General features: G+C 42.9%; 1 protein-coding gene across 1 annotated transcript in view; it reads left to right on the forward strand.

Moving 5' to 3' along the window:
* Positions 1-12737, forward strand: part of LOC109055792 (zinc finger SWIM domain-containing protein 5-like) — a 41088-nt gene that overhangs the window by 16772 nt on the left and 11579 nt on the right. Inside the window, exons 2-3 of the mRNA XM_042718329.1 lie at positions 10571-10927; positions 12277-12425. Coding sequence (XP_042574263.1) covers positions 10571-10927; positions 12277-12425 — 506 coding nt within the window. The remainder of the gene's footprint in view (positions 1-10570; positions 10928-12276; positions 12426-12737) is intronic.

A 12737-nucleotide genomic window follows, 5' to 3' on the forward strand; every position in this document is an offset into this window, starting at 1 on the left:
GGACCTCTATCCACACTCTGGTAATAGAATTGCCGTCACCCCTGGAAGAGACATCAGGCCTGGTTCCTACATCTCCTGCCTCAGCTCCCTACTCTCGTTCTTTTACTTTACTCCCTCCTCTATTGTAATACTGGAGTTTGGCTCCGTGCCCAGTTTTCTCCATTGATGTCTTCCTCTCTCCCTCCTCCCGCTGTCCCTCCGTCTCTGTGAAGTCCACACACTCCGCTCTTTGTGGCTGCGGTAAAGGAGGCAGCGTGCCCATGGAATTCAAGTAACGCATTCCACTGGATACCCCTCCTCTGCCTAACACGCACACTAAAACCCTCCTGTTGCCACCCAGTGCTGTGCCAGTTGTGTGTGTGGGTCATTATGTTTGGCGCGTGGCCCTAGATGGGGTGTCCTGCCTCCCCTCACACCCTGCCTGATTCCGCCGGGCCTTGGCAGATGCCTCCTGCTGACACAGGACCCCCGTTTGTATGAGCCACATTGCTGGATTGACTGCTTCCAGCCCGTCATCCTGAACAGGTCGATAAAACTATCATCTCCTCCTACCTTTTTATGGTTTAGCATTGTTGATTTTCTTTGCACATACTCACATCCACAAAGCAGTTATTTCGAGAAAAGACGGACATTTAATCTGGCGGTGGGATGTGCTTCCGGGCTTCCATTTCATAAGCCTTCTATCGGAGATCTGTCTGAACAGATCCTCTGGTAGGGCAGCACCTCCTCAGCTTACCTCATGGGATAAAAGAACCTTTCACAACTGGGTTTCCACTTTACTAACGCTCAGGAAAGATATCTATACCGGTGTACAAAAACCATTATGGATCGTACACCAACATACAAAACTCTCTGGTAGTGTGAGAATGCAAGCAACAGGAAACCCCAAAGAGTGGCATTTTTGAGTGGGGTGTACAGAATTTCATCCTCCCTCATAGCGGTCAAGAGAAGGGGCCAGAATGCTTTGGTTTAGGAGTGTATGTTTTGTGTTTGTTGTTGCTAGAGTGCCCACGGTTCGTCTAAAGGTCTGCCAGACCCTGCTGGGTCCTCTAATCTCAGGCGGTGAAGAAACACCCTTCACTTTCCATCAGAGTTCTGCTGGAGAAGGCCAGAGAAAGGTGCCAGCTGTCTCCATCCTGTTTATCCTTCACATTCACAATTTGAATGAAAGGGAGATGTTTTTTTTGGGTCCTGCAAACCACACTTGTGTTTCTCTGCTCTTTAGTTGATGGATGTTCAGGGCTTCCAGAGGCCCTGCCTCTACCTGGTAAGGTGGGTTTTTCCAGCTTGCCTGTGGAGGTGCCAAGTTTCAAAGGGTCCAGCTGGCACAAGCAAAGCCCTTTGTTTTACTGCACTCTGCATTCAGCCCCAGTCGCACAATGTTTTGTCACTGGCCTGAGTAGGTATGCGATGGCAACGACCTTGGCAAAAGAGCGAGGTGACAAATGCTGTTTTGTGCGAGCTGTAATTGTTGCCTGCGCATGTAGATACTGCATCATGATAGTTTTATTCTCATTCAACAATGCTGAACGTCTCTATACGTGCTTTGAATTCTCCATACCTTCTGACATTTGCTGTTGTGTTTTTGAACAGCAGGGCACGTCTGCAGAGTTTGGCGAACTTCTTGAGAGACCACAAGTACCTTATTGGCCAGCTTTCTTACAGAGACCTTCCTTTGGTTGCCCTCTCCAACAGGAATAGAGGGCGATTTATGAATATTCATGCAGCTGTCCTTGGTTACTAAAAGCAGTGCTTAAATCTACATAATTTGTGTTTAAGTGCCTTTCAGATGGCCTTTTCCTTTTTTGACACTCTCAAGAAAAGGAGCCATACTTAGTAATCAAGCTGCCATTGTAGGACGGATCCTAACAGTCGAAAAGCTACTCAGATGTTCTGGCTAAAAGCAGCCAAAGGCTGTTTTTAAATCACGTGTGTCAGTGTCCAGTCACATAAAGCCTGAATGAAGTGCAATTGTGCATTGTCAAAGCTTTGGAGAAAATACAAAGGTGTTGAAATGCTTTTAGAATTTTATTTTAGATTTATCATCTATGTGTAGTTGTTTGTCTGCATTGATAATATACAATGTATTTCACCTTATTCTGTGGAACTGTTAGTGGCCTGACCATTTGTGTCTCTCCTGGCTTGCCGTAGAGAGGTTGTCATTGGTGACCTGCTCTTTTGAGAGCTTCAGGGCTGTTTTAATGAATGGGTATCTGGCAATAGGCCTTTTCTTTGTACACAGAGCCCAGCTAAAGTGCATTGTGTTGTATTGTTTACAGAGCATTTCCTATTATTCTGAATGTGAGCGCATGTGAATGTCAGTGAAAACCTTTAAACAGCCCAGTCTGAAATAAGCTGTTTTACTTATTTGGGATGAATATTTTAGTTTTTCCTAAATGAGGGGCTTTAAGGAGGTGGTCAACAGTACCTCTCTTGCTCAGACTTTTTATTTTAATATGGTAGTATAATTGCACACCTGAACTAAACAATAAGTTTAATGTGATTTATTCAGTCATTACTGAACTTAATGCAATAGTAGCAGCTCTGTCATGATCAACTTGCTTTGTTAAATTAAAAAAATGTGATATAACTTGATTTAAATATATTAATGAAATAAATATTTTACTATCGTTATTATTATATTACTTAAAATGATTTATGTGGTATTTTTAGTACACAAAACATCTCATCTGAAATGTTTAATTTTAACCTTTTCTCTAATGTTGATAATTTGTCCCCAAACTGGGAAAAGTATCGTGACAATGCACCAGGGTCAACCATTCTGCACTTACAATAGGACATTGTCTCGCTTTGAGAGAACACCATTGCACTCCAGGCCTCTTGGGTGCTGGAGCTTGTGCTGGCAGCAGTGTCCCTACTCTACATTCCTCTATCTCCTATCTGTCCGCTCCTGTTTTCTTCCTCTCCTCTCAGTCTGGGCCGGCGATCTCCCAGCAGCGGTTGGCTCTTTGTGGGCAACAATGGCAGGCCAGGCCCCAGCCTGAGGCCTAGACAGACCCGTTGACAACAAAGGGAGCCTGTGAATCGGAGGCCCAGTGGGCAGCCGGTGCAGGAGGAATAAAGCAGGTCAGGGCCAGATTAAGAGTGTTGAGGGGAACACAGCGCAGGGCTAACGGGTGCATGCCAGCTCAAAAGGCACTCCTGAGAGAGACGGAGGGAGGGAGGCTGCAGACAATGGGCAGTTTAAGGAGGAGGTGGGGGATAGTTGGAGGAGGAGCGTTTGTAATTAGAGATGCCGCCATTGCTGCCTCAGCTGATTCCTTAGCTGTGCACACCTTCAGGGTCTCATCATCGTAATGCATGCAAAAGCTAAGCTGGAAGGGCTTGTTGGGAATGATTCCATTGTTTTTGCATTCCCCCTCCCTTGTTTTTTGTCCTTGTCCATATGCTTAGTTTGGTTTGATGAGCATTTTCTGCAGGAAATTTTAGGGAGGGGCTGATTGGAAGTGTTTTCAGACTATTTAATGGAAAACTCAAAAGATAATATGGTTTGGTTTTCTCAGCACAATTAAGGCCTCTTTATTAGCAGTACATTGAAATGATAATTCTTGGCTGAACCCAAAATTTGTGAAGCCTTAAATGCTAATTTAACACTTACTTGGTTTGGAATAATGGAACAAATTCTGTTAGTTTTACTATAGTTTCTCTTGTTAGTATTATAGTTTCACTTTTCACTTGTTCTTCATTCAGGCAGCCTTACAAATAGCATCTATAACTTTTTAAAAGGTATTGTATAATTTTTTTTAAAACTCAGATTGATGTAACAAAGGAGTTTTGGCTAATAAAATCACTATAAATCTTGTTAGGAATATGCATTTATTTATTTTTTTTTCAGCAAAGTTGTCAGGTTGTTAAGTAACAGTTTCTTTGTCTTCTCAAATGAGAGACAGTCTTCTCATGTATTAGATGAGATGTTGCACTAAATGGCCCCTCATGGGAAAACATTCTTTATTAATACGCTAAACCAAGAGAGTGATCACTTCAGAGTATAGGGACTTATACAACTAGGAAACACACATATTAAATGGTTTTGCAATTTTTTTTTGTTCAGCTATTATGTGTTAAAGATTTTTCACATTTTTGTCTGAAATATCAGTGCATCCCTGCTTTATATAAGAGAGAAAGGGGAAGAATAGTTCAGTTAAGAAGGCAGCAGGACAGGAAGGAAATGCAGGTATTGCTGCTGGGACAAGCCCAGTGTACATATTGACATTTTCTTACCTTGTAGATGAAAACACAAAGCACACAACAGATGTGAGCTTATTGGTCCGTAGAAGTTTTTTTTTGCGTCTTTTATCTGATACTGGTTTTACAGCTGCAGGGCAAACTGAAGTCATACCTCCTCGTAGGAAACGGTTTAAGATGGAATGCCGTGGGAGAGCAGAAAAGAGTCTTGATGCTGAGGCCTGCACGAGTTACACACAAAGCCGTTTCCTTGGTCAATCTTTTTTCTTTCCTTTTTAGTATTGATTGGGGATTTTTTTTTTTTTTTGGGGATGAGTCATGAAATATAAGCTTCTTAAAGCATTATCTATCAGTGCAGGCTATGCTTCTAGTGTGAGAGAGAGCTCAAAAGAGCCATTGTGTCCTGCAGACTGCAGCTTGTCAATTGCAGGCCAGCAGATGGTTTGTACATGTTCGCATATTAAACACAACCAAGTCTACATTTAGGGAAATGAGCGGTAAAAGGCCAAAGTGCCGCAGAAAGTCTTGGAGGGCACATGCTGATGCACAAGAACTGATGTTGGTTGGCTGTTCACAAACAATCCATCAGTGATCAGGGAATGTGCAGGCCGGTGACCTTTCCTAGCTGTCAGATTGTCTTATACATGCAGACTGCCCACGAAACAATACCAGAACTCTGCTTTCTATTCATGCACAGTGTCTGGATGACACTTGATACTGACTGTAGTTTAATAAAATGGCTTGTTTTGCATGAGACAGGCATTGTTTGATCATCTTTTCAATCCATCTAGCAAAAGAAAACTCAACGTTGTCTTTGAGCGTCGTACTTTTGTATGTCACATTTGTGAGGCATATTTGCTTTCTTTTATAGCATCTGCACAAAGAGAAGAACAGCTCAAGAATTACAATGTTGTGCGCTTGGCGTACCGCACACTGTTTTGGAGAAGCATGCTTTCCCTTATTGAGCAGGCGAATGAAAACGTATGCATATTCAGCTTGCATTTTTAGATGCAATAGAAGAAAACCTTGAACAGAAATAACAATGAAAGGATATCCCCCGCCTCTCTTTCCACACCGCACGGTTTCACTTCAAGTGCATCTGCTTTTATCTCAAGCAGGACATCTGGTTGTGCTTACGGCCTGTCCAAAAGTGCGATTCATGTCCTCCTTTTTGCCCCATTCGCCTTAAAATTCATCCGCCTCTGCGGCTTGTTTTCAGGCTTCGCCGGGTGAATTATCCGAGAATAAAGGCTCTTCAGCCGGGCCTAGTTTGCATCAGATGCTAAATTGTTGGTTTTGAACTACCCGGTGCTGTATGATTAGCCCAGCTTTAATTTCCCCCCCTTCAATTCACTCACAATGCACACAGCTCGGTCTAATGGAGACCACATACTTCTCTCTGGGTCTTATCTGCTATTTCCATGGACGTCATACCTGCTCCTCAGCGCTAGCCTGCTGAAAGGGATGCTGATTGAGCCCCGCGCACCTCTTTCTCGAGCTTCACAATTCAGTGGATCAGAAATCAATTATGTGTGATCGTGACAAATGACTCGGGGGGCTGCTGTTTGAGGGACATCACAAATGAATCAATCAAGCCTTTATCAGGGCAGATAGAAGCCCCTGTGCACGCTCTGAATGTATGTGCCTGTGCATATGTATGTCTGTTGTGTGCAGATATATGGGTGGGGGGAGCTAGGATGCTGATGCGGTGTTAACCATATTGCTGCTGGGACAGATGGAAGATGGAGAGGGGGGAGGCTCTAGTGCATGCGGCGTTGGCCCGGTGCCTGCCATACAGGACCCTGTTTGGCCTCCACGGCTGATTAGAGGTTAATGGTTTAAGAGTGTGTGAGGACTCGGCTGTGATTGGCCGAAAAGCTCTCGAGTGGGCGTGTCCGAGGGGGTGGCAGATGGCGTGGATAGAGTGAGGCTACGAGTAAATGAATGAAAGAAGGGGACTCCTTGCCTGTTCCCTGATCAGTGGCCATTGCAGCAGTGTGAGCTCCCCCTGTACGCCTCCCTCCCCAACAGATGGCCATTGGAGCTCAGTGGTTAAAATGACTCCGAAAGCCCAGGCTGGATGAGCGTGCATTAGCAGGCATCGCCAGCGGATTAATTATGACTGTTACACATACACAGAGAATTGTAATGTGGCCGGCTGACTCTGTTGTGTCGTGATGATGCCACGAAGCTTGGCGCCACGATTAGAGCCGGCCCAGTTGGGGTAGTTTCCTGAGAGAAAATAGTCTTCTGTCATATGGACGGTGACACGGAAGCCCACAATCCTTTCCCAGAGATGCGGTAGTCGCATACTTCACCCAAACTCTGTTTTATTGTCTAAATGTATAAGAACATCCATTTGAAGTTAAGGTTTTTGTTTGCATCTCATGTGTGAGCTAAGGAAGCACATCTGTTTTTAGCACTTTTTCTGCCGTTAGAGTTTGGTTAGATGTTCTAGTTTCTTCTACTTTGTCACTCACCTAGTTTCCTTTGCTGGCAGTTTAAAAGAGTTTGGCTATTGTTTGTCATTGTTTTTTTATGCTATTCTGTTATTGCTATTTAAAGTAAACTTTGGTGGAGATATGGCATAAAAAAAAACTCTTCCATCTTATAATAATCATTTCAATTCTATGAGAATACCAATATCTTCACCTTAACTATAACAATAACATCACAGAAGATCATTGACAGCCAATCAGAATCCACCTGACCTTAACAAATGAGCATTTAAACCAACAGACAACATAACTGTAGCACACACTAAATAAACAGATTGTTTTATTGTGCGTTGGTATGGGCGCTAATTAGGCTTGCTGCGATAGTTGGCAGTGATACCGGTGTTTCGGCATAACTGTGACACTGTCCGTCACCGTCATTTTGATATTTTTTTTTTTTAGTAATAAAAATGATTTAGTTCAGTTAGAGATATTTTGGATTTTAAAAAACCTGTTGACTTCTGCCATTTATCTAAGGTGATTTTGGAAGTTTTTTTTTAACATTTATTTCTTATTTAATTGGCTCCACAATGTTTGTGGATTTTTATTTTATTTGTATGTGTATATGTGTAATTTATTTATTTTATTTGACATCAAGGTGTATGCCATGCCTCCAAGCTTTCTTATTCACTTTGCTAATAAACCTTCTATAGAATCCGCAAACACCGTTGAACCAAATAAATAAGAAACGTGTTTGCTGATTTTCAGTTACCTATTTAATCTTTGTTCAAGTTATTTGTAATTATTGTTGTTTATAGTAGGCATAGCCTATAGCATGGTGTATTTATTATTTGTTTTGTTAATAAAAGTTCATATATATAGGCTATAGGCTAAGAGAGTCTGACGTTGTATTTTGTTGTTGCTTGAATTGATGCCGAATTGCCACTAATTTTAAAGTGAAACTGAAATGTGCACCGGCTTTTACAAGCTATTTAAAAGTGAAGAAAAGCGAGAAAAAACGGGAACCCCCCACCCCACTGTGATACCAGTATTATCAGTGTTGTTTCACGTCGATTAACCAATGGGGAAATTTCCTTACCGTCACAACCCTAACGCTAATATAGTTATGGTTAAAGTTTTTGTTCTTGGTGTTAATGGACCTTAAACCTTCTGTACAATTTAGCAGGCCTCTGAAAAATGATGAAATCATCTGTTGTGCCTGGTGCGGACACAGTAGACACGCTCAAGGGTTTCTTTGTGTGGTTAGAATGACTTGATATTAACTACAGCAGTGTCATTATTTTTTCTAGATGACGTTGCATGGCTCATTTTGACTGACAACAGCACTACATCTGCTTATGACATCCATCCTCACTCCATTTCCCAGCACAGTTCATCTTTCGTTCTCTGTCCATCCCCCTTCCTCTCACCCAGGTAGAAAATGATTGAAAAGCTTCTAAAAGTGGGGGGAGGGTCCGATCTATGTTCACACCATGATGGAGGTTAGCCTGAAAAGAGCAGTTGTGGAGAGCATGGTGGAGCAGCATTCAGTGCTGCATCTGAGCAACAAAAGGCCTGGTGGAGAGGGTGGGGAGGGAGCTAGCGGGCCTTGTTGGGAGGGGTTTTGGGATATGAGGCTCTTCATGTCCATCAGTAGCAGATGCATGCTCTCTCCAATGCAACCCCTGTCACATGAGCCTATGGGCTCATCTGCTCTTCCATAACCTCACTGATGGACCACGTCATAGATGCCCATCATGGCTGATCCTAACACACGTCATTCAGAAATCCACTGTCACTGATCAGCACATTTTGTAATAGCTGTGCTTACTAAGGGAATTGCCTAATAATTATTATTGGTACTATTACAATATTTAAACAAAACCCAAAATGTGGGCATTACATTTCAGTGTGTGACTGTATGTACTGTGGACATGAATGAGACTCTTATTCGCTCTGTTTTATATTTCCCTGTTTTTCTGTCTCTTACTCCTTATTATGAACATAAAAGCCCCAAGTCATCCCTCTGTAAAAGCCGATTCTGTATTTGATAAAGGATGACACATAGGAGTGGACTCGGACAGCACAATGACTCCTCTTAAAAGCAGCTGGGAAATGTACTTATTTCAGCCACCATTACCGTTAAACATTATCATTGTAGGGAGGCTCGCTCGGCTCCATTTGATACTGGGTGGGATGTGTCCTTCATGTGACTAATGCGACTCGGCCGTTGGAAAGATCAAGCAAACTGATGGTGATAGCAGTTCAAATTCAGCCCTGTTTAGTCTCAACTGTAGTTTTTGCAGTCCAAGATAATGGATGATCTGATAATGCAAAGGTTCACATGAAGGTGCCCTCATTGCCTGGGGCATTTTTGAAATGTAAAACAATTCAGTCTTTGCATACGTTGTGGTAGGTAAGACGACCCATTGTTTGCCTTGCAAACGTGCATTAGGCCTAACACACGTTTACCTTAAAACCCTTCCATACGTCATGTTTTGCAAACAGGATCAGTCTTAAAGCACGCTTGCAATCGATGCCTCAGAGCTGTGCTAGCTAAAGAAATGTCAGTTGCGGCACAACAAAAACGCACGGTTTGATCATTCTTGCCATAGTCCTTGAAAGAAAAATGAACCTTATAAATGCACTCCCTTCTTACACACTCCTGTGGACATTTGTCTCTCTAACCAAATTCACTTCGAACTCCGCATTGTGCCAAAAGTAATTTGCAACACATAGGGGCACTCCCTCTCCTTTTCTGTCTTTTATCAAAATGAAAACAGACATCACCATAAACTCCCCTTAATCAGATGGCTCTGTTGTGTTGGCTGTGCCTGAAAGGGTTTGGCAGTAAATTGGACGTCGGATTTCTCGGGGCTGAGGAGGGGGTCGACTTCTCAGAAGAACTCGTCTGGAAAAGCCTTTTGTGGGATTTGGCAAGGGAACAGCCGGCTTTGCTCATGCTTATTAGGCACCCCTGTCGCACCAGCCGAACCCTAGAATTAATTGTGATGTGTGAGGTTGTCTGTTCCCTGCACATGTGTGTGTATATATGTGGGCGCATGTAAAGACACCTTCTAGCTCTGGTGCAGTGTGTTCTGGTCACGGAGGCTTTATTCGTCAGCTGGACACATTTCTGGGCATATGGGGTGGTAACGAATGAGACTTGCCCTGCCTGTTCCTGTCGACCGCCTGTTCCTTGAATCATTTCAGCTGTTGACTCCGCAAGGATACATGGGATCCTGATTCTGTCACTTGTAAGTGTGCATAGAGATTTGAGATTCAAATCATCTCTGAACCCATGTAGTTTCCTGGGCATTGTGATGAACGGCTCTATTGCAATGTTTTAGAGTGATACAGTAATTCTAGTCCCCCCACCCCTTTCCTTTGGCTTCCATTATTAATAATTTAAGAGTCAACGTGAAGAATGAGCCCTCCTATTGGCCACAAAGACATGCGTACAGTCTTTCTTCCTTCATGCTTTTAGTTATTTGGTTCTCTAGAACATTGCAGACCAAATAATCGTCTAATCTAATCATCTCCAAAAAAGGCTTTAGACTGGTATCTTCATATATTTTAGGAATTTTAAGGTAAAGTTATGGATTTTTAATGACATTTTAAGGGCCAATTTCCTATAGGGCTCTACTGTAGCATGATCTACTAGGATTTGGAGATAGCACTCTGCAGTTGGATAGCATCTCACATATCTTGCGGTTTGGTAACCACTAGCTACCAAAGTAGTCTCTTGTACAGTCAAACAATCAGATGTGGATTTGGTAGCAACCTAATTTGCCTTTAGCCATTCCTTGTTACCAATCTTGACTTACAACCTCCAGATCCATTTACATTCATGAGAGACATATGCTACTCAAATTACTTCAAATGTCATTATTAACTTCAGCTTTTTCTCTCTGCTTCTTCCTATGCAGGTTTTCACCTCAGTGGCACAGTCACAGAGCCGGCAACGCAATCTGAGCCGGAGACGACACATAAGGTGGCCATCAGCTTCGACCGCTGTAAGATCACGTCAGTAACATGCGGCTGTGGCAATCGAGACATCTTCTATTGCGCACACGTGGTGGCGCTGTCCTTATACCGCATCCGCAAACCAGAGCAAGTCAAACTGCGGCTGCCCATCTCAGAGACACTCTTCCAGATGAACAGAGACCAGCTGCAAAAGCTGGTGCAGTACCTTATCACAGCCCACCACACGGAAGTGCTGCCCACCGCCCAAAAACTGGCAGATGAAATCCTATCCTCCAACTCTGAGATCAACCAAGTACATGGTGAGCAGCATAAACGAAGAGTCACATGACAACTATTCCTTTTCCACAGGCAAATGTTCCATAGAGTTTCCCCCTCATTTGAGAGCTTTAGTCAACACATTGTGCAAATATAAGTGCCAACTCTTCCTGTTCGTTTATCCAAGGAGCCTCTGAAACCAGGAAGTCCATCCTCTTGCCCTCTGACCTTGTTTTAAATAGGAATCAAAGGGTCAGGCAGAAGCCCCTTATCAATGTTTAATCAGTGCCTACACTTTGAATCCGGAATGTGCAGAATGTGTTAACCTGCCAAGATGTTGGATCAAAAGTGCAAAAGGACACCTACGCTGAAGGCCTGCTTATACAAGGACACACCACACCTTCTGTTTATAGCAGTTTGCACCTCACCAGCAGCCATTATAAAGCCTTTAAGTACACTAATAATTTACTATTAGCTGAACAGGGTTACAGTCTACCGCAATCTAAAGCATTACAACAAGCGCTCTTATTTCAAAGCAGTTTACATCCAGCACAGTTGGCTCCATAGATACCCTGTACATTCTAGATTTGTGCGCAGTATATAACACCAATGCTTATGTCACACACTGATGATAATCTACTGTATGAAAGTTATTATTGCTCCCCTAAGTCCACCCAAGCCTTTTAAGAGCTAATCTCTAACTCAAGATGGATCTTCTTATCATATAACACATGCCAAGGACAGGGAAACGTGCAAGCAATGCAAAATCAACTGTTCCGCTTCCATATATAGCGTTTATATATGTTTAATACCCACAGGGGGACCCAAAGGGGGCCAATAGGCAGATCAACTCTCTGTGCAGTCTGTATATGAAGCAGCTTCATGGTGTCTTTAAGTGGAATTCAATAGGGCTGAATGTGCTGATGTGTTTTGTTCTGGGGTGGGGGTGGGGGGGTTATAAACCTAAAGTGCATAGACATATTGGAAATACAGTAAGACCTTCCCCAGATAAAGTGATTGTCTCTAATGCATTTGACTTTTCTACCCTTTTTTTTCTTTTGCAAATCACAGTGGTAATGGGAAGCAATCTTTTAAGAATCAAACTTTGATAGCTATGATTTGACTCACCTTAGTGCTATTATCCGTTTGTAATGGTAAAAGAAAAAAGGGTATTCTGCCAAAAGGAAGTGGTGATATTGATTTCGGCTGTGGTTTAGATTAAGCAGGCTCAGGAACTGCTGTTTTCTAAAGCGTTAATGTGTACAAGCAGATTTTTTTCTGTCTATTGTTGAATTGCATAAGCTTTTAACCCAAGCTTTTACTCTGTTTTTCTACCAATAAATATGTTATTGCTGAAAGTATCCAAAGTTAACCGGGTGTATTTCTCTCCCAGGGGCCCCGGATCCTACAGCAGGGGCCAGTATTGATGATGAGAACTGCTGGCACCTGGACGAGGAGCAAGTGAGGGAACAGGTCAAGCAGTTCCTCTCTCAGGGAGGATACTATGGCTCAGGCAAGCAGCTCAACTCCATGTTTGCCAAGGTGAGACGCTCTCGCTTTCTGTGTGTATGTGTGTGTGAAATGCTCAGTGCGAAATGTGCTATTATGGTGAATTATGGGCCCATGAAATCCTAGGAGGCCCATTTAAATCAATGTATTTTAATTAAATGTCAAGCTGCCTCTTATTTTCAATAGCCAGCGTAGTGCATTGCTTTACCTGTCTGCTATCTGAAGATGTGAAGGACTGCACTACAGCCTTTGATATTGATGCTGAATATAGTGCTCAAACACATGCACAAACATCCTGATCTCACAGTCCTTTCAGCTAAAACACTTGTGCTGTTTTCACTGTAT

This window comes from Cyprinus carpio, chromosome B2, assembly GCF_018340385.1.
Source record: "Cyprinus carpio isolate SPL01 chromosome B2, ASM1834038v1, whole genome shotgun sequence".
NCBI classification, from domain to species: domain Eukaryota; kingdom Metazoa; phylum Chordata; class Actinopteri; order Cypriniformes; family Cyprinidae; genus Cyprinus; species Cyprinus carpio.